This window comes from Mustela lutreola, chromosome 6 (assembly GCF_030435805.1).
Source record: "Mustela lutreola isolate mMusLut2 chromosome 6, mMusLut2.pri, whole genome shotgun sequence".
Taxonomy (NCBI): Eukaryota; Metazoa; Chordata; class Mammalia; order Carnivora; family Mustelidae; genus Mustela; species Mustela lutreola.
Window position 1 is genome coordinate 146,921,200 of NC_081295.1, and position 19,783 is coordinate 146,940,982.

Below are 19,783 nucleotides of genomic sequence, written 5' to 3' on the forward strand. Positions count from 1 at the left end.
CTTGAGGAGAGGGCAGTTCTATGATCCAACCTGAGTCTCCATCACTTAAATATTGAAAAATGGCAGCTGAATAGTTGTACCTTATATGTCAAGCTAACCCTTGAATGGAATCAACAAACTCTACCAAGTTTACCATCTACCATACATGAAGTTTTTTTTTTTTTTTAAGATTTTTATTTATTTATTTGACAGACAGGGATCACAAGTAGGCAGAGACACAGGCAGAGAGGAGGAAGCAGGCCCCCTGCCGAGCAGAGAGCCCGATGTGGGGCTCGATCCCAGGACCCCGAGATCATGACCTGAGCCGAAGGCAGAGGATTAACTCACTGAGCCACCCAGGCGCCCCTACCATACATGAAGATTTACAGCAGGCTGAGGACTGCCAAGCCGAAAGTATCTATAGTTCACATCTAAGAGTCATCCAAACAAGTGAGACTCCCAGCGGGGTCAGAACTCTCTGACTCGGATAACCTCCACTATTTTATGACTTCTGTTTTTAGCGATCATCACTGGGAACTGTTCCACCACTAAGATTTCAAACCTCCATCTCTGTCCACAAGATCTACCTCAACTATTGACGTGTTCTCCATCTTCATGGTGCACAGCATCCCCCAGGCCTCCCCACTTGCTTATTTTACTGGTCTAGTCAGGCCTCTCCCTGCCAGCCCGAATTCCATGCCCAGGCATTTCAACCCTGCTCTCCTCAGCTTCCAAGATTACCAAACTGCTGATCTACTCTATGTGCCTCCCGAGTCCCAACTCTGTGTTAACCGAAGCATATTTGTTTCAGTTTTTATTTCTACTTCTGGGCCTAGCCCTGCAAAGTTCAGACCATCTCGCTCTAAATGGATTCTTAAAAAACTGCTTCTTCCCTCCATATCAACTTTTCCCCATATTACCAGGCATCTTCCCTTCTCTAAGGCTCGGGAAAGAGATGTCTCTGGATCCTGCCCAAGGATAACGCATCTGGATACAACCGCTTTCTGTCTTCTCTAGGATCTTACTCGACTCCATTATCTTCGATTTCACCCTCTCTCACGACCTTGACCCTGATTCTATCTCAAGTTACTTTTTCATTTCGTTCATCTCATTCTTAAAAGAATACTGAGTTCATATCACCCTTGTACGCTAATTCCTTATACACTTCTGATTTGCAATCTGGACTCTCCCTTTACAAATAGCTCTTTCCGATGCCCAATTACCAATATGACTGTTCACTGTCCAATCCAGTGGGACTTCCCCATACTGCATCACTTGTATCACTGATAGCCGCCTCTCCTGTACACTTTCTCCTCTCTATCCTTCCTTGTCACTAAATTGTCTTGGTCTTCCTCCCATTTCTCTGACCACTCTGGCCCCATGCCCTGCATTGGCTTTGCTTTCCGTAGCTAAGCCATACTGGTGACCACACTGTATCAGGCTGGCCTTCGCTGGTTTTGCCCACATACTCTATCACTCACTGTGATAGTGGTAACTCCTAAATCCTGGCAGGTTTTCACACCGTCAGTCACACATCCGACATGGCTGGGTAATTTTACATTAAGGAGATTACAATGGACATCCTCTTATATGATACAACTAGATCCCATGTTGGTCATTTAATTTTTTAAGATTTATTTATTTGAGAGAGAGAGAGAGAGCATGAGCACCAGTGGGAGGACAGAAGGACAAAGAGAGGGAGTCTCAAGCAGACCCCATGTTGAGCCCAGAGCCTGACATGGGGCTTGATCTCATGACCCTGGGATCATGACCTGAGTCGAAACCAAGTGTTGGGATGCTCAACCTACTGCACCACTCAGACACCCTTTCATTTAATTTTTTAAAAAACAGTTGATACAGGGAACCATTAGGGGCGCCTGGGTGGCTCAGTGGGTTAAGCCTCGGCCTTCGGCTTAGGTCATGATCTCAGAGTCCTGGGATCGAGCCCCGCATCGGGCTCTCTTCCTCGCTGCTTCCTCCCCGTCCCCCGCCTGCCTCTCTGCCTACTTGTGATCTCTGTCTCTGTCAAATAAATAAATAAAATCTTTATAAAAAATATAGGGATCCATTAAAAACACATATACAAACACTTTAATATAAAATATAACCAATACTTTTATTTGTGAATTTTTTGAGCATAGGTCCACTGACTGAAAATTCTTCCTTAAAGTCTTCCTTAAGCTACCCATACTACCATGAATAAAATTTCCGGTCTATTTTAAAAAGCAGAGCAGGAATTTAAGATGTGTGAAACAATTCACATATGGAACCCTTCAGGATTTTTCTTATTTTTTCCCCAATTCTTTTCTAATTCTGAATTTTGCCTTTTGCAGCAATTCCAAAATCTATTTAATCTATACCAAGTCTACCCTAGCTGTCAACTTATGTTTTCTTACAGACAGGTCCCCTTAACACTGAGGTTCCCTCGTTTTCTCTGATATTATTTGAACTGCAGATTGTAACAACAAGCACCTCGGAGCTGGAGAGCAAACAACTCACCCTGGGTAAGCATTCGAGCAAGCAGTGGAACTAGAAGGGTCTGAGTGTGCTGGTGAGTACTTAGCATGCTCCGGGCATCAGTCGGTCTGGAGAATGACGGTTAGTTTGGTGAATTAATTAAGTGAAGACAGAATGAGTCTGCGTAGCAAAGCCATGTTAAGTCAGGAATGATGGAGGTTCGAGCAACATCCCATCCAGGGGCACACTCTTTCTAGACGTACCCTTTAAAAACCTTGAGAGTGATTTTGGAGTCATACATGGAATGACTATTTTTTCTTTAAATGATTGTTTACAATTCACTTTTTTTTTTTTTTTTTTTAAGACAGAGATCACAAGCAGGCAGAGAGGCAGACAGAGAGAGAGGGGGAAGCAGGCTCCCCACTGAGCAGAGAGTCCCATGTGGGGCTCGATCCCAGGACCCTGAGATCATGACCTGAGCCGAAGGCAGAGGCTTTAACCCACTGAGCCACCCAGTTGCCCCGGAATGACTATTTTTAAAATTAAAATGGGGAAAGTGATAAATAATCCCTAATAAACAGGCAGGTCTATTCAAGGCCAATTCCCTATGTCCTTAAGGACTGTGAAAACCTTACTTTATACATGCTTACAGTAATAGAATTCCTTCCCCACTGAAAATTAAAAATTAAGATTTAGAAAATCCTACTCTCCTTTTTCTATTGTTTAATATCCAAGGGACTATCATTTAACGTTTTTTAAAAATGCAATATTCGTGGGGGGTGGGGCTGGGTGGCTCAGTCGTTTAAGCTTCTGACTCTTGATTTCAGCTCAGATCAAGATCTCAGGGTCGTGAGACAGAGCCCCGCGTCAGGCTCTGTGCTGAACAAGGGAGTCTGCTTAAGATTTCCTTTCTCCCCTGGTCTCTTCACCACTCCCCCCAACCCCGACCTGGCTCTCTCTTTCTCTCTAAAAAAAACCAAAAACCAAAAACCAAAGCAATAATCAGCAAACACAGAGAACTTTCCTGCTGCCAGAATTTTAAAAAACAAACAATAGCCAGTATCGATAATGTTTAGAGCTGTGCTACAGGCGTCACCCAGGAATGGGGACCTATCCCACTAACATCCATGGAGTACAGAAGGAAGAATCCAGAATGTGGATGATTCTCATCTGTACCACTGACTTTTGAGGGTTACTAATTTTGTTTTTGTTCCCCGAAGTTAGCTTTTCATGAACTTCGAAAATAAGCTTCCAAATACAACTACAAGATTTGAATAAAACAATTAGACCAAGTAACATCTTTCGCCTTCCTGTAACCTATAACGGAAACCCAAAGACAACACTCAAATAGTAAGGAACTGTCACAATTTGTAAATTTTTTTCTTTTTTCCTCCACGTTTTTTCTTGGAAGAACAGTTACACTTCTTTTTAATTATGTGCTACTCATGCTTTTGAAATATTAGCAAAACACTCAGGAGGACAGAATTTTCAATGAATATTGGTACTAAAAAATTTTGATATGATGCAATGATCAGTTTATGGTTTGTTCAAATATGAGAGCTCTCTTTGTCCCGTGGGTGGGCTGGATACGCTGGTACAGGCCATACCATAATTAGGCACGTGTGTATAAATGTAGAAATGTCGGCATAAACTGAATGATTCTCTTGGGTACGATATCACACTACCTAATGTTTTGGAAATGGCTGGTCTCTTCTTTCACTGTGAATATTGTCATACCAAAAAAAAAAAAAAAAAGGCCCCAGTCTGAGATGCAAGTGAAGCTGACATGTGCATCATCTGCGTCCCTGCCTGTCTTTCAATATTAACTTGATCGCTTCCCCCGCCCCCGCCTCCTAATGTTATATAACATGCTAGCCTACAAGAGAAAGAATGAGATGGAAATGTACATTTTATGAGGATTTCATTCTTATTTTCAACCATGGATGGAAAATAACATCCATGAGTCCTGGTGCACAAATTGATGAGAAATAATGATAACCACGAGAACACGTTCTATCACACGATACTTAGCATTACCCTCAACAAACCGGCCACGACCTCAGCCACTTTACTGTAACCGTAGTCAGTCAAACAGAAATCCAGCCAAAACAAGCCTGTTCAATTAGAGTCACAGTAGGAATAGATTTTCTACCTTTTATCTTGAAGGTCAGTCATTTTCCCAAAACAGCTAAACAGACCGTACGCACAAACGAGTCAGATGTAAATGATAAACTAGAAAAACGTACTCATTCAGTCAATCTTAGTCAGTGCTAGCTCATATGTGAAATACAATAAGCATAAAACTGGTTTCATGTGTACTGTAAGAGGCAGTAATTCAGAGCCTCCTAGTTGCTGGGATGAGTCTGTTGGAGAACGCTGCCTTCTCTGTGCACCTGCTCATCGGTAACTGAAAAGCAGCACGTTGGAAGGGCTCGGAGCTGCTGGAGAGTTTGTGGTTTCCTCTATTTTGCACTAGTGCTGCGCCATGACCAGCAAGGGTCAACATGACCTGGAGTTATTTTTCCAGTGTCCCACCTTCAAAAGGGAATTCCCTAAGATGAAAAGGCAAAGCGGGGTGCTTTTGGTATCTCAGGATATAGTTCCCCGAGCTTCTTATCTTACAGATGGAGAGACCGAGCCTGAATAAGGCGAGAGACTTATCCAAAGTTACAAGACAGTGGCAGGGCAGGACCCAGGACGGAACACAGTTTGGAAGGTCAGGTGACCTTCCAAAATCAATCGATCACAGGGGCTCATCTCTCTATCACCATGCCCTCTCCACGTGGCCCAGACTGTGCACACGAGAAACCAGAATCTTGTCAAACTGGGATTCGCAACAACCTCCAAGTAGGTTGAGGCCATCCTTACGTATTACTTGCCATGGTCATCAGCAGAAACTCTCACTTGGGATATGTGTTCCAGCTCAAAGAGGCTATCAAAACCACTGGTGATTAAATAAAACTTACAAAAACAGGATTAAGTAAACTTTTTTTTTTTTTTATGTAAACTGATTCAAAGAAAAAGGAATGAGTTCATCATCATGAGAGAACATCTGACATCGATTAACTCTCATTTACTTTAAAGTGAAGAATTAAACACAAAATTACCTTTGAAGGTTTCGAGTTCCTTCCTGTAGAAGAAAAAAGAAAATGTAAATTTTATTTGTTTATTTGAAGTATAATGACAGTGTTACATAGGTTTCAGGTGTGCAACATAAGTGAGTCAACAATTCTATACACTGCTCAGGGCTCACCACAAAAAATGCCATCACATCCGTCACCAAACAACATTATTACAATATTATGGATTATATTCCCTATTTCCATCTCTGTGAATTCTTTATTTTATAACTGGAAATTTGTACCTCTCCAACCTCTGCATCTATTTCCCCCCGTCCCGCCACTCCCCGCCCCTCTGCCAACAACCAGTTCTCTGTATGTAAGAGTCTGGGTTTTTTTTTTGTCTGTTAAGAAAATGTAAATTTTAAAATCATCTGTTTCCAATGTAAACTGCTCTTAGATTATAAGACAAATATACTTTAAAAAGCCCTGCTCTTTGATCATAATGAAAATATACTTAAAAAGCCCAGAGTGGTGTTTCTGGACGTTCCCCTATGCTTTACTGAAATTATCAATAAAATTAGTCTAAAGCAACTATTTTCAGTTTTTTGTTTTTAAAGATTTCATTTATTTATTTGACAGAGATCACAAGTAGGCAGAGAGGCAGGCAGAGAGAGAGGAGAAAGCAGGCTCCCTGCTGAGCAGAGAGCAGGATGTGGGGCTCAATCCCAGAACCCTGGGATCATGACCTGAGCCGAAGGCAGAGGCTTTAACCCACTAAGCCACCCAGGCATCCCACTATTTTCAGGTTTTCTGCTATTACTTTATTAATGGGTTAAAAAAAATTCAACCAGAATTGAAAGAAAACACTTAGAAAAAATAAAAAGCATTTTAATACCAGCTATGAACCATCTCGTATACATAAGAATCAGTTTATAAAAGCACCTAACAACTCGCTCAATATTAAATAACAGATTTTTAAGATCTTTGGCTACAAATCATCCAGAATACGAACAGTTATCGCCCCTTTTAAGTGAAAGAGGAAAGCACGTTATCAAAAGACTGAGGTCCGCAACTCATCCTGACACAAAAGGGCCACGCCTGGAGGACCCGCTCTGGTTTGTCATTTTGTCAGTATCAATTAAGGATCCCGAGATACCAGGTTTCCCGGGGACATGCACAGCAGCAGAAAATAGATGAACAATCGTGAAACAGAACATTTTCGACCAAGAAGTCAAAGGAAGTGGTTTTCAGGTTTTTCCTTCGTAATTTTGGAATGAGATTGTCCCTCTCTTGGTGGTGATAAGTACTGTCGAGGAGGTGAGTTTATTTAGGAAAAGCTTATTATCACACTCAAAATAGGAGACATTTATCTCTTATTTGCACTCTAGGTTTTACTAAGCACGGAGGGCTATTCTGAACTCACCAGTCTGTACTCCACACCACTAATTACGATACCCCTCGTGTTCCAAAATAGTCGACTACAATTACCAGCTGGTGGAGGGGACGGGCAATCTGCCTGCTGGAAGGCCAAACACATAATACTCTTGTCACAGCCAAAGGAAGGCTCTAAAATCAGAGAGGCACTTCTTTCCTCTTTTCTGAAAACACCGACTCCTCGTAACAACGCTCCAGAAACATGGTTTATTTTCAATCCCACCTTGAAAAACAAAATGCAACTGTTTCCCTTCAGCCAACAGCCCCACTTCATTCTTGGAAGATTAATTAGGTACAAGTTAAATGTGCCTAAAACTTAACTTTACCTCCTAAGACTGGGATGAAACCGAGAATACCTAACTGAGAGGCAACAGGGTCATCAGAAAGCATCTTATAAAGACACCTTCGATGTGCTTCCCACGGATGCCCTCCCTGGAGCAAGTCCCCAAGCCCCCTGCTGGGTGCACGAGATGACAGAGCCTTCAGCTCCATATTAATGAGCAATTCTTTTCTGATGAGAAGCTTCTAGAACATTTCGTGAGCAAAATTCCCAAAAGGCACCTTCTGTTTTAAAAAGCCGGGACTCACAGAGTCACAATTTCAGAGACATCTTCCCCACTCCCACCCCCAAATCCCCACAGCTAAAAGCCAGACAACTGATCCAGAGTCTGTTTCACTGCTGGGTGGCTGCCAGGTGGGGGACAGTCGCCTCTTAAGAGAGAGGCACGCTTGCTTCTCCACCTTTGGGCTGCCCCGGCCCCTTAATGGGAAGGTGCCCACTGAGAAATGGGAGCAGCTGAGCGGCTCCCCAGGTGTCCTCTATTGACGGAACCCACACCGTTAGTAAAATCTTCGAGAAACTTCCAGGCAGGGAATCATTCCTGTCTCCACTTCCTAAAAAGGAAGCCTGGCTGAGGTAGCGAAGGGAAGGACAGCTGTGGGGTAAGGGAGAGATCCGCGTCGGGGAACTCTGAGCAGATTGAGTAAGAACTGGGTGAAGCAGGGGCACTGACAGGCTGGGAATCTGCAGGTTCTTTGGGCGGACGGCGCGTCTCTGAGGGGTTACAAGCATCTGGAGGTACAGACGACAGGAGAGGAGCGAGGGCCAGGTGTGTCAAGCAGACGCAACAGTGAGCGCGAAGGCACGCAGGTGCAGGTCAGAGGATGCAGGTTACAGACCGAGGCTAGAGCGAACACTGGAGAGCAGCGGGCTGAACAGAGAGAAAGGTGTGGGAGACGAGGTTAAAAAGGTAGAGGGTTCTGAGTGCCAGGCTAAAAGGATCTGGTTTTATTTTTAGCAGAATCGCAGGAGCAAAGCTGTGTTTTAGAAGAACATTCTGGCTGTGATGGATAGATCCACTGACAAGGGGGAGAATCAAAGCAGGGAGAACTCGGGAAGCTACAGAGGAGTTTGAAGAAGAGCTAATTGCTGCCTGGGAAGAGCAAGAACTGGCGAGGGCGATGGACAGGAGGAGTCGGGTTTGCAAAATGCCGTGGAGAGGACTCGACAGTCCTGGCAACTGATCCCACCGGAATAAGCAGAGGAAAGGGAAGGGGACACTGACCGCTGAGGGTTCTGGTCCGGACCCCTGGAGGGAGGGAGTCCATGAGCAATGAACGCTCGGAAAGAGGAAAGCAGTGCAGGAGTCCAGTCTGGAATCTGATGAAATCATCTGGTGATGCAGAAAGACAGGATGCCCACCCCGCGCAGGCGCCCCGAAAATCCAGCTCCTGCAGATTTCTACTCCCTGACTTCCCAGTCTTGGACGGATTCCAACTTGGCTTCCAGACCCCACCCCCGGCGGAGTCAAGGTCACCAACAATCACATGTTGCCCAGTGCAATGATCACTCCTCACGGCTCCTCTGAATCCCTCGGCAGCATTTGGCCCAATCGGCAATCTCCCCGAGAAAGCTTCCTCTAGCGTTTGCTTTCTTGGATTCTTTTGCTAGCCTCTCCACCTCTCTCTGACCGTGACACTGGAGTGCTCGCGGCAAGACTGGCTTGGGGCTCTCTCTCCTTCACTTACATTCTCTCACAAGGCCATTTCAGCCAGCCACGTAGCTCTGAATACCAGCTATAGGCTGATTTCTCGAGCTCCGTCTCTTATCTTGATCTCTTCTCTGAGCTCCGGACTCACACACGCCCGCCTGTTTGAGAGCTGCACTCAAGCGGCGTCAGCTTCTTGAACAGCGTGTGCAAGACGGCCTCTTGTTCCCCAGGCTCCTGTGCGTCAGCTAACGGCATTACCAAGTTCCTCAAGTTTGCTTTATCCGTTCCTTCCTTCTTCACATTCCGTCTGTCAAGAAACCCTGTCACTTCTACCTCAAAACACATCCTGAGCTCATCCATTTCTCCCCATGCTCACTGTTATCAGCCTTATACCCATTTTCTTATACTGAAGGTAACCTTTGTTGTGCTCAATTATTCATTCAACATAAATTTACTGCGTCTTGGACTCTAGGAATAATGCTTGGGTTCGAATGTGCATGTCTCATAACCTTAAGGGCCTCCGGTTGGGGAGACAGAGAAGTACGATGACAATCGGAAATCTTTCCTACAGGGGAGCGCTCCGGTAATGATAGGCTGAGGCTTCTCTAGGAATAAAGAGGAGGGAGCAGCTCGTGCACCTTGCTTTGTAGCAAAGGCTTTCTGGACAGGACTGAGTTTTGAAGGATGATGGTTAACACTTACTGAGGACATGGCAGATGTTTTACTCTTAGCCATTATGTCACTCTCTCAGTTAACCAAATGAAAGGCACAGGTTCAGCAGGTGTTTTACGTTCTGGTCACTCTCCAAACTCTATCAGACACAGAAATGATAAGGATCCATGTGGAACAGTTTTCAAGTTCATCTCTGACACCTAATTGGCGATCTCTCCTTATCTAAATTCCTAGGGTGCTTAACTCTCTCTGTGTTAGAAAACCTCACGTGCTGCCCTGTGATGTGGCTATTTCCGGACAGACATCATCTCTACAATGACGCTGCCGAGCTCCTGATGTGCAGAAAGCCTGTGTCATCCACCGTGATCATACGCGTGCACAGTTAGACCCAACCAACGCTCAGAAAAATCAAGGAATAACTAAGATCTGCTTCTTCAAGGAAGCCCCTGCTGTAACTATAGAGAATTTTATTTTCTTTTTAAAGATTTTATTTATTCATTTGAGAGAGAGTAAAAGAGACCATGAGCAGTGGGGAGGCGCAGAGGGGAGAAGCAGAGAGCCTGAGTAGGGAGCCCAATGCGGGGCTCCAGCCCAGGACCCTGGGATCACGACCTGAGCTGAAGCCAGATGCTTAACCGACTGAGCCACCCAGGCGCCCTGAGAATTTTATTCTTCATGAAAAAGTCTGGTCACATAGTATCACATAGTATTGTTTGCCACTTTCATTTCCAAAAATTTGAGTCTCTTATTTTTCATAGTTTAATGGCATTTTCAGAAGATCAAATAAGTAGAAAGAACTGAAATACTCTCTTACGTTTTACCATATTTTAAAATTTTCTCGGTTCAGCAACTGCCTTTACAAATTCAGCCTAACGAACCCTGAAACTAAAACATTCAACAAATAACACCAGACGCAAAATCTAATAATATTTCCAAAGGATGGAAGTGCTATGTAATCATCTTCTCTACAGGGGTTGAGTTACAAGGGCAGAATAAAAAGAACAAAAGCATCATACTAATAAATAAGTCTGTGGAATGTTCCAGAAAGTGTCTTAAATCTGTATATGTATAAAAATGAACTACATCAGACTCGCGGATGCAAACCTAACAGACTGGAACCACCGGACGACTGTGTCCATAAAGACACGCATCTCAGGGACAGAGCAAACCCCCAATACTAACGGCTTCCCCGAGGATGAATCCGGGACCGGAAGCTACCACAACGATGCTGTGTGACCAGCCACCACGTTCAAAAAGCCAACTGCAACAGCAACTCTAACGTTTTTCTTCACATTTGAAAATATTCAGGGGATTTTTTTTTTTTTTTAAAGAATGAAAAGGGGTATTTTTTGGTTAGAACAGACTTGAAGGGCGTTCCCTTTGCTATGGCGGATGGACGGAATCTGTCACCATGACGAACTGTCCAAGGGAAAGATCTCACGCGACCTCTTTCAAAACGGCCCACTGACCACTCACCATCAAATCTGTCGTTCCTCTCACCCTACAGTCATGAAAACGCGTATCCTTACAGGCTTGGTGGCTTTGGGGTTGACAGGGCAGAAGGTGGGGGTGGGGGTGGGGAGGGAGAGCTGGCCTTCTAGCTTGTGGTGAATTTTCTCAAAACCATCTGTATCTTTGAAATCCCTGTTGCCATTTACTCCTTACACAGATCCTGCCCAGGGGATGTGTTGCAGAACAAAACAATTTTTAACATTACCTGTAAAATGAAACCTTTGAAAAAGCAGCTAGTTCAAAAAAAAAAAAAAAAAAAAAAACCTGCACTAAGGCCGTATTTATAATGCTTTTAACAACAGTTTCATATATTTCTACTTTGGCAAAGTACAGCCTAAAAAAAAAAAATAATGAAATGATAAGATCCTAGAACATTGGCCTTTAAAAAGGAAAAGAATCTGAACAATATGGTAACAAGGATTTGGAACTTTAAAAAATGCCCTTCCCTCCAAAGAGAATGAAGGTCTAGGAAATCAGCTGGTTGGTAGCAACTAAGTTACATACAGATTAAATTCCCTCCAAACTTGCAAGAAGATGACTTCCCTAGGCCTGTTTTCCATGCAAATCCCTCTGAGCTGGAGAGGGACGCCTGTGGTTGAAGGAAGCAGGATACGAAGGCTGAAGGAAGGACTATTCAGCGAGTTCTTACCACAGAACACCTACCCAGTGAAGGAAAAGGGGCTTGTGGATCAAAGCCTACCCAGTTAATAAGAGACAGGACTGGGAACAAAATCTGTGCCCCTCTCGGACTCCAAGCGTGTGCGATCTGTGGCACCCCGAACGGAGTTCAAGGACACACACCCTCTGTAAACGCAAGCTGTGGCCCACCTGAGAGTTCAGCCCCACCAGAAAGTACTTAAAGTAAGCGCCCTAGTCTACTGGATACAAGTCATGTATATAAAACCCAGATGCACCCCCACATTTCGGGGCCACATCCGGGTCCACTCATCTCTGTGAAAGCACATTCCTTTTTAGGAAACCGATGAAACTAAAATTGAAAGCCATCATCACTGATGTGAACCTACAGTGAAAACCTAGCATGCCCTTGAAGATGTCTCGTGAGTTTCACAAGACCTATTAAACATGTTTATTCTCACTGATGTACTGAAAAGTGTCCAGTTACTAAGCCATGGTAACTAATTTCTAAATATTGAAAGAAGTGAAAGAATTCTAATACCTTTGCATTATTGATTTTTTTTTAATTCAAAATTTTTAATTGGCCAGCCAGTTTCCTAAAAAAGCCTGCTCTGTCATTCATTACGACCAAGGCAGTAGTCTGCTGTTTCTCAGCATCATACAACCACGTGATTGCCGCCTGAAACCCGACGTCCCCACAGGCGTGGGGAGTATGTGGCCGATGGGGTAGAAGGTAGATTAAAGGAAAAAAATCATGCATCCCACATTCAGACGTGTCTGTGATCCAGTGGTACCATGATGGAAAAACCCTGCTAGCTCATTTTTATAATTAGCAGTCACGAGAGCTGAAGTGATCAGAGCTCTGAGAGAAGCAAGATGGTCTTCCTACGCCCCAGCATCCCACCCCAGAGTGTGCACAGCTCTGTGGGGCGCGGATATAATATAAAGGGTACGGACAGACTTGGAAGTCCGAGAGACACTGGTCTGGTGTCGCAATGCCACTTCCTGGCTCTGCAGCTGCTGGTGAATTCATCTCCCCGGTCCGATTTTCCTCGCTGGTAACAAGGAGAGCATGCCCCGTCAGACAGGCATTAGGAGAATTCTCTTGAGTTAATTTAGACTACGGTTTTTAAGCACAGTAAATGCTAAATAAATGTTACCGTTACCTAAGTAACCCAATCACCATAACTTAGTGTTTATCTTGAAGATGGTGAGGAGTCTTAATCATAACTGTATTTTAGGGGGGGTAAAAAAAAGCAAGGACAGTAACGTAAGTGGTTGGGGGACATGATTTCCGACGGGAAGATTAATGAGGGGGCTGTCACCGGAACTGAGGCTGCACACGACTGAGCTAGAAAGGACCCGTGAGGACAGAAAGGCGAGAACAGATTCAAGGATACGGGACTGGCCCGGACTGGGAACGGAGCGGAGCCGGCAGGCTGGGGGGAAGGGACAGGGATTATGGCGACTCCCACGTTTGTGGAATGGGTAGATCTGTAGACGGCAGGGCCTTCCTGAGACAAGGAAAGGTCAAGTGTGGCTGTGGAGTGTAATTTGGGGCAGGCGTCTGTTGAGATGTCCAAGTAAGGCTGTCCAGATGGCAGCTGATTCTGTGGGCAGAAGACAGACCCGAACCGAAGGCAGTGATTTGATCGTGGTCACCACATGGGGGGCGGGTGAGCCAAGGAGAGGGCAGGACTGCTGCGGGAGGCTATGCAGAATGGGAGGAGGCGACGGCCAAGAGAATACCAACATTCAAGCGCCTCTGAAGGAAACCGAAAGGATGCTAGTATTGTAGAAGTCAAGAATGGACAGCTTCAAGAAGTCAGATAAATAGGGATTTACAGGTCAATGGACTCGGTTCCCTAAAAACTAAGGAAAAAAAAATACAAATTAAACATTCAAAGTACATCATAGATTGTGTCTCTATTATGGTCTTCATGTTATACAATGTTTATTCAATTTTCTTTCTCTACCAATATTTTGACTTTAGTGTGCCAAGCATCTTGTCCATTCATTTGAATGAATGAATCTTCTTAAAAGTTTGCTTATAGGGTAAATATTGTTTGAACTTTCCTTGAGTCGGTCCAATTTTATTTCATAATTTTACGGGATGCTTTGTTTTTAAAACCATATAAAAGCACAGAATACTGGTATCAAGCGATAAATTCTCATCTGAGTTCATCCTCGAGAGTTATGTATTATCAGCTTCTATTTTCTCCTCCTCTAAGAAGTAATGTGCTGCTCACTATGACAGTAAAGCACTTCTCTGCCATCAGTATAATGAGAAGAATTCATCATGAACAAAACATGCCATGGAACTTCCAGAGAGAAAGGAAAGCGTTGCTCACTTTGGGGGAGAATGTCCTTTGAAATCCAGGATCAAACCTCTCCAGTAGCTAACGACTGAATGTCCTCTGAAACACGGATGGTGCCAATTTTCTGAGCCAGAACAAAGACCGGAAATGGCAGAACGCAGGTAGGAAGCGAGACCACAGAGAGACGGGGCCAATATAGCCACGCTAGAGCGCACCGCCCTGGAGGAACGCGTGTGGGAGAGGAGGAGCACTCCCTTTCTTGTTGCTGCCTTTGCGATGATTTTTCCGGCCACTGACCATAGGGCGAGCAGGTAGGACAGGCTGCTGAGCAGGTCTCTGCCTGTCCCATCTCTAGAATCCACCAAGAATGTCGGAGGAGCAAAGCAGAGGGTCGTGCCATGTTTTGGCCATGCTCACCTGAAGACTACAGTAACCGGTTGCCTACTTTAGAAAGCAACTCAGAAAAAAGAGCAACAAATTCCAAAACGGTATCAGGCCATGTAAGATGGAAATTACGATCCCGAATTTAACAAGCTGATTCGAGAACACTGACAGTTATTACATGCTCTGTAAATGACTACGCAGAAGCTATAACCAATCTATCTTCAGAAAAAGGATAATCTTTTTTTTTTTGTAAACCCAGGATAATCATAATTATGTTTGTCCGAATTTCAGTAAACCTTTCTCAAGGTTGCTATATTTTTAAGTCTTGACCACTTTCAAATGTAAATATACATTTTACGTGTTTACTGTCTCTGTCCAAACAAACATCTTGATGAGCATACAGAACCACATTTACACAACTGGAAGAAAAAGTTTGGGAAAAGAGTACTGTAAACCAACCAGAGAAATACTATTTTTAAAGCAGCAAGACGGAACATGCGTTTTTAATGTTGATGGCAAACAGATACTCGTTGTTCAAAATAAAGCTTGAAGAACTTAAATATCAGTCCTGAACTATATTTACTGTCAACCCGAGGATCTAATAACCTGTGAAAATATTCTAGCTACATCTGTTCTTGTGACTATGTATAAAGTCTGAAACTGTCAAGATTTATTCTCTGACACTTCAGAATAGGAATCTGTTGGATTCCCTGCCAACTCATAAGCTTAGATTTCATTTTGAAAGAAGATGTAAGATCTGATTACAAATTCATGAACCCCATAAATTCACAGCCTCCTAGCAAGAGGTCACTGGCTTAGCAGGTGTGATTACTATAGCGTAATAAATACAATAATTTACTATCAGTTAACCACCTGGGAACCACCTAAAACTAGCATCTAATAGAGAAGGAGGAAGTAAAATGTAGAAAAATGGAGAAACAGGTTTGGGCCTTTTTTCATCATCCATGTGTCCACTTAATATTTTGAACTTAGAGAGTAGTTTCAATAACTGGTTTTAGTGTCCTTGTCTGCTAATGCTAACACCCATACCAGTTCTGAGTTGCTTTTGATTGACTGGTTATCTCCATGTTTGCTGAGTTATGTTTTTTTTTTTTAATTTTTTATTTTTTATAAACATATATTTTTATCCCCAGGGGTACAGGTCTCTGAATCACCACTTCACAGCACTCACCATATTGCTGAGTAATCTTTAATCAGATGCTACACATCGTGATTTATCTTTTGGGTGCTAGATATTCATGTCCTCCTCCTACAAATATTCTTGAGCTCTGTTTTGGGAGTTAATTTCCTTGGAAACAATCTGGTCCTTTTGATGACTGCTTTTATGATTTGTTAAACAGGTCTGGAGCAGGACTCGTCTCGGGCTAATTATACCCCCTACTGAGAGAACACTTTCCTGAGTGCTCTTCCCAGCGTCCCATGAATTACAACATTTTCCAGGAGGGCTGTTGAGAACAGGCACAGCGTAAGCAACAGCAACTGTTAGCTTTGCCTTCCCCCCCTCCTGCCTCTGGGAGTCTCCTCACGTGCATTAGGAACACACTGCTGGATATTGAAGGGGAACCCTTGGCGGATTTCCGGGATCCTCTCTGTGCAGCCCTCTCCTCTCTAGCACCGTGTCCTATAAACCCTGGCTGCCTCGGACTCCCGGACTCCCAGCTCTGTTTCTTCGACTCAGAATGTGCCAGGCTCTTCCTGGGTCCCCCGCCCTGCTCTGTAGCCTGGAAATTCTCTCGAGGCAGAATGAAGGGGCAAGAAAAGGTTTCACTGCACCTGTTTCCTGTCCATCAAGGATCACTTCTCTTCTCTGCCTCATGTCCAGGGTCATAAGAAGCATTGTTTTGTCTGCTTTGGGGCTGTATCAGGTGGGAAAGTAAATCTGGTCCCTAATACTCCATCCTGGGTAGATACGTCCACGCCCTTTTTGTCAGAGCACTGCCTGAGGAACATCCTCCTGATCCACTTTCCATTCCGAACCAGACTCTGCTGCAAAACCTCAGAAACTGGTTGTCCACCGTCTGCCCAACTTTTCCGGATGAGGTACTCAGGACCTTCTCCTCTGGTTCCAGAACCATCTTCACCCTGTAGAATGCCACTGGTTTCCTCTGTTCTATTTTCAGCAAAGCCAGACCTGTGTGCTACACTCCTGCCAAGCCTCCCGCCACCACCATCCCCAACTTTCAGGTATGGGAAATACAGCTCAGACCTGAGGCCCACTCCTTTTCTAGGTTAGTTTGGATGGTCATTTCTGGAAGTTCAGGAGCTTGGCAGATTATTCTCTGGAACATGAACTGGTCAACTTCTACTAAAGGTATGTCGTACCATCTCAAATAAATCTCTTACACTCAGCTTCGAAGATTTCTGAAACTTCGTCTGCAGTCTACGTGTTACCAAAGAACAAAGAGAAAGCACAGTTTCTTAGCATTACCTGTCACACAGAAAGTAAAAGGAGTAACTTTCTCAAGATATGCGTGATCACTAGACCTCAACAGAAGCAGTGACCCTCCCCCACCCGACCCAACAAGAGTTTCTAAGAGATAAACCCAGTTCCAAAGTCTGAACCAGTGAAAAAAATGTTTTGTATGTCGCTGAGCAGATTTCAAGGCCAACAGAGGACTGTGAAAATTATGAGTCATTTATAATTAAGTGGAATCACTAAAATCACTGTCTTCTTCAAGATGCAGCTATTTTCAGAGAAATTCTGACAGTATGCTGCACGCTGAAGAAAACAAAGGATCCCGAAATTTGGAAATAAGAAATATTTTAATAAAGTTACACACTTACGTATGGTTTTAAGGATAATTACTGTGAAAGGATCTTAGTACGCATGCTAAGGAACATAACGGTGGAAAGATGAAAAATTCAGAAGGCTGGGATTCTCCAGTTCTCCATTCTCTCACAGGGCTCATGATTCAGTTTTTGTTTTTGTGTGTTTTTTTTTTTTTAAGATTTTATCTATTTATTTGACAGAGAGAGATAGAGCAAGCAGGGGGAGCAGCAGGCAGAGGCAGAGGGAGAAGCAGGCTCCCCACTGAGCAGGGAGCCCGATGTGGGGCTCGATCCCAGGACCCTGGGATCATGACCTGAACCATGGCAGATGCTTCACCAACTGGTGGTGGTTCACCAAGCACCCAGGTGCCCCATGACTCAGGCTTTTTGTCCCTCTTCTTCCTTCTGCGTGGAACTGTGTCATGCTAGATCCGTACATGGCTGCCCTCCCATTCAGGTCCTGGCTCTCGTGGACTTTCTCAGAAGGCCCTTCCCCGCTCACCCTGATGATAGCAGCTTCCTGCACCACCTTACCACGAGAACATTATCCTGTTTTATTTTCTTCAAATCCTACATAATCACCAGAAATTATACTTTATTACAGGAGCACCTGCGTGGCATAGTCAGCTAAACATCCGACTCTTGGTTTGGCTCAGGTCCTGCTAGCAGAGTCATGAGGTCGGACTCTATGCCCAGTGTGAATTCGGCTTGGGATCCTCTCTCTCCCTCTGCCCCCTACTCGTTCTCTCTAAAATAAGTGAATAAATCTTTAAAAAGAAAGAAAAGAAATTATACTTTGTTACACATATGTAACCCCCCTTTTCTCTCAAATAAATAAATAAATAAATAAATAAATCTCAAGGGGGGGGGCCATCCAGGCGCCCCAGCGTGCAGAAGTTTTAACATACACACACACACACACACCCTAGCCAATCTTTTGTTACCAATCTTTTGTTATCTTCTTTAGAGCAAGAAAAGTCATCAGTTCAGATTGTAGGGCATCTTGTTAAAAAGGTAGGAGGTTTATTTTTAAGAAAGTCTTCCCTGTGCAATCAAATAATTTGGGGAACCAGTATTTGAAAATTTTTCAGATGGTGCTATACAGAGAATACCAAGTCATGGCATTTTAACATGTATTACACACAGACTGGTTTGGGAACAAGCAAGCTGTGAGGGTCAAACAAATTTCTTTACTACAGGAATTCCCAGCACTCTGAAGGCACTGACATGTCCTACAAAACTCCACGAGGCAAATATAGGATGGAGTGCTTTTGGAACTTACGTGATCATAGAAGGTTTTGTCAGTGGCAATGCTTCTCAGTCTATTTTTTTTTTTAAAGATTTTATTTATTTATTTATTTATCAGAGGGAGAGAGAGCGAGCACGAGCAGGCAGAGGCAGAGAGAGAAGGCTCTCCGCTGAGCAAGGAGCCAAAAGCGGAACTCGATCCCAAGACCCTGGGATCATGACCCGAGCCAAAGGCAGTAGCTTAACAGACTGAGCCACCCAGGCGTCCTTCTAGAGTGTTTTTAAATTCAGTTTCTGTATTTATCAAAATGACACACGTACATTCCTTAAGTCAACTAGTGCCCACACGCTTTATCCATGAGGAGGATCAGAGTTCCCTCCCAGCTCTCTCCACCTTCCTGCCCTGCTTTTCACAAGAAACTACATTCCATTCTTTTGGCTATTTCTGGTATTTACTTCCATTTTTTCTAAACAGTATGCCAACAGCGATATTCATTTTTTTCTATTTTAAATACCACATATTGATCTCCTGCTGTGGAAGCCCGAGGTGAGCTTTCTTCAATCCCTCCCTCATGGTCTACAAGCTTCTCCAACTTTCCAGTAAGTTAATCAGAATTGCAGCCCAACTCCACATTAGCTATTACAGGGTCCTATACATACTGTCTGTAACGGAGTCATACAGTGTTTTCTTTCTCTTCTGGTGAAACTGTGTTCTCCCTTAGTGTTAACAGTTGCTGTGTTTGGCCCATTTTACCTATCACTAAAGACTTGCCATCAGAGCTTATAAAACTCTGAATACGATCAAGCTTATCAGACAACCCATTAGTTTCATTTTTTCCCCTTGAACATTGCTCTTGGAATCCTCCAGAAGGTCTTCCTTCTCCAGTCTGGATCGCTCACTGGACCTCTTCAGACTTCTCTTTGCCATCCTGCTGAGCATTCCCGCTGTTTCTCTTCCGCACTGGCTGGATTCTCACTGCAATTCAGTCTCCGTCCGTTCTTCCTTCTCCCTGGTTTACTCCCTTGCGGGTGGAGCATATCCACCCACGGCTTCCTGGCTTCCTGATACGGTGTGCGCAGGAGCGAAATTGGAGCCCCGTACGCCTGGAAACGACCATTTCCTCCCACTTGATGAAAATGTTGCTCAGCAAATGTAAAGTGAATCACTCCCCAGCTCTAGAACCATTCTCAAGTTCCTTTTGATTCCTGATCCTTAATATGAAGATTTTTCTGAAGACTCTTATGACCTCTATTCCTAGTGTAGTGAAATTTATAAAAATATGCATTGACAATGGATTTT

At 43.9% G+C, this 19,783-nt stretch overlaps 1 protein-coding gene across 4 annotated transcripts in view; it reads right to left on the reverse strand.

Annotated features, from left to right (window-relative positions):
* The window catches only part of DTNBP1 (dystrobrevin binding protein 1), a 211,654-nt gene that overhangs the window by 56,201 nt on the left and 135,670 nt on the right, over positions 1-19,783 (reverse strand). For all 4 annotated transcript variants that reach the window (XM_059179399.1, XM_059179396.1, XM_059179398.1 and 1 more), the window contains one exon: positions 5,544-5,566. In XM_059179399.1, the coding sequence (XP_059035382.1) occupies positions 5,544-5,566 (23 nt within the window). The remainder of the gene's footprint in view (positions 1-5,543; positions 5,567-19,783) is intronic.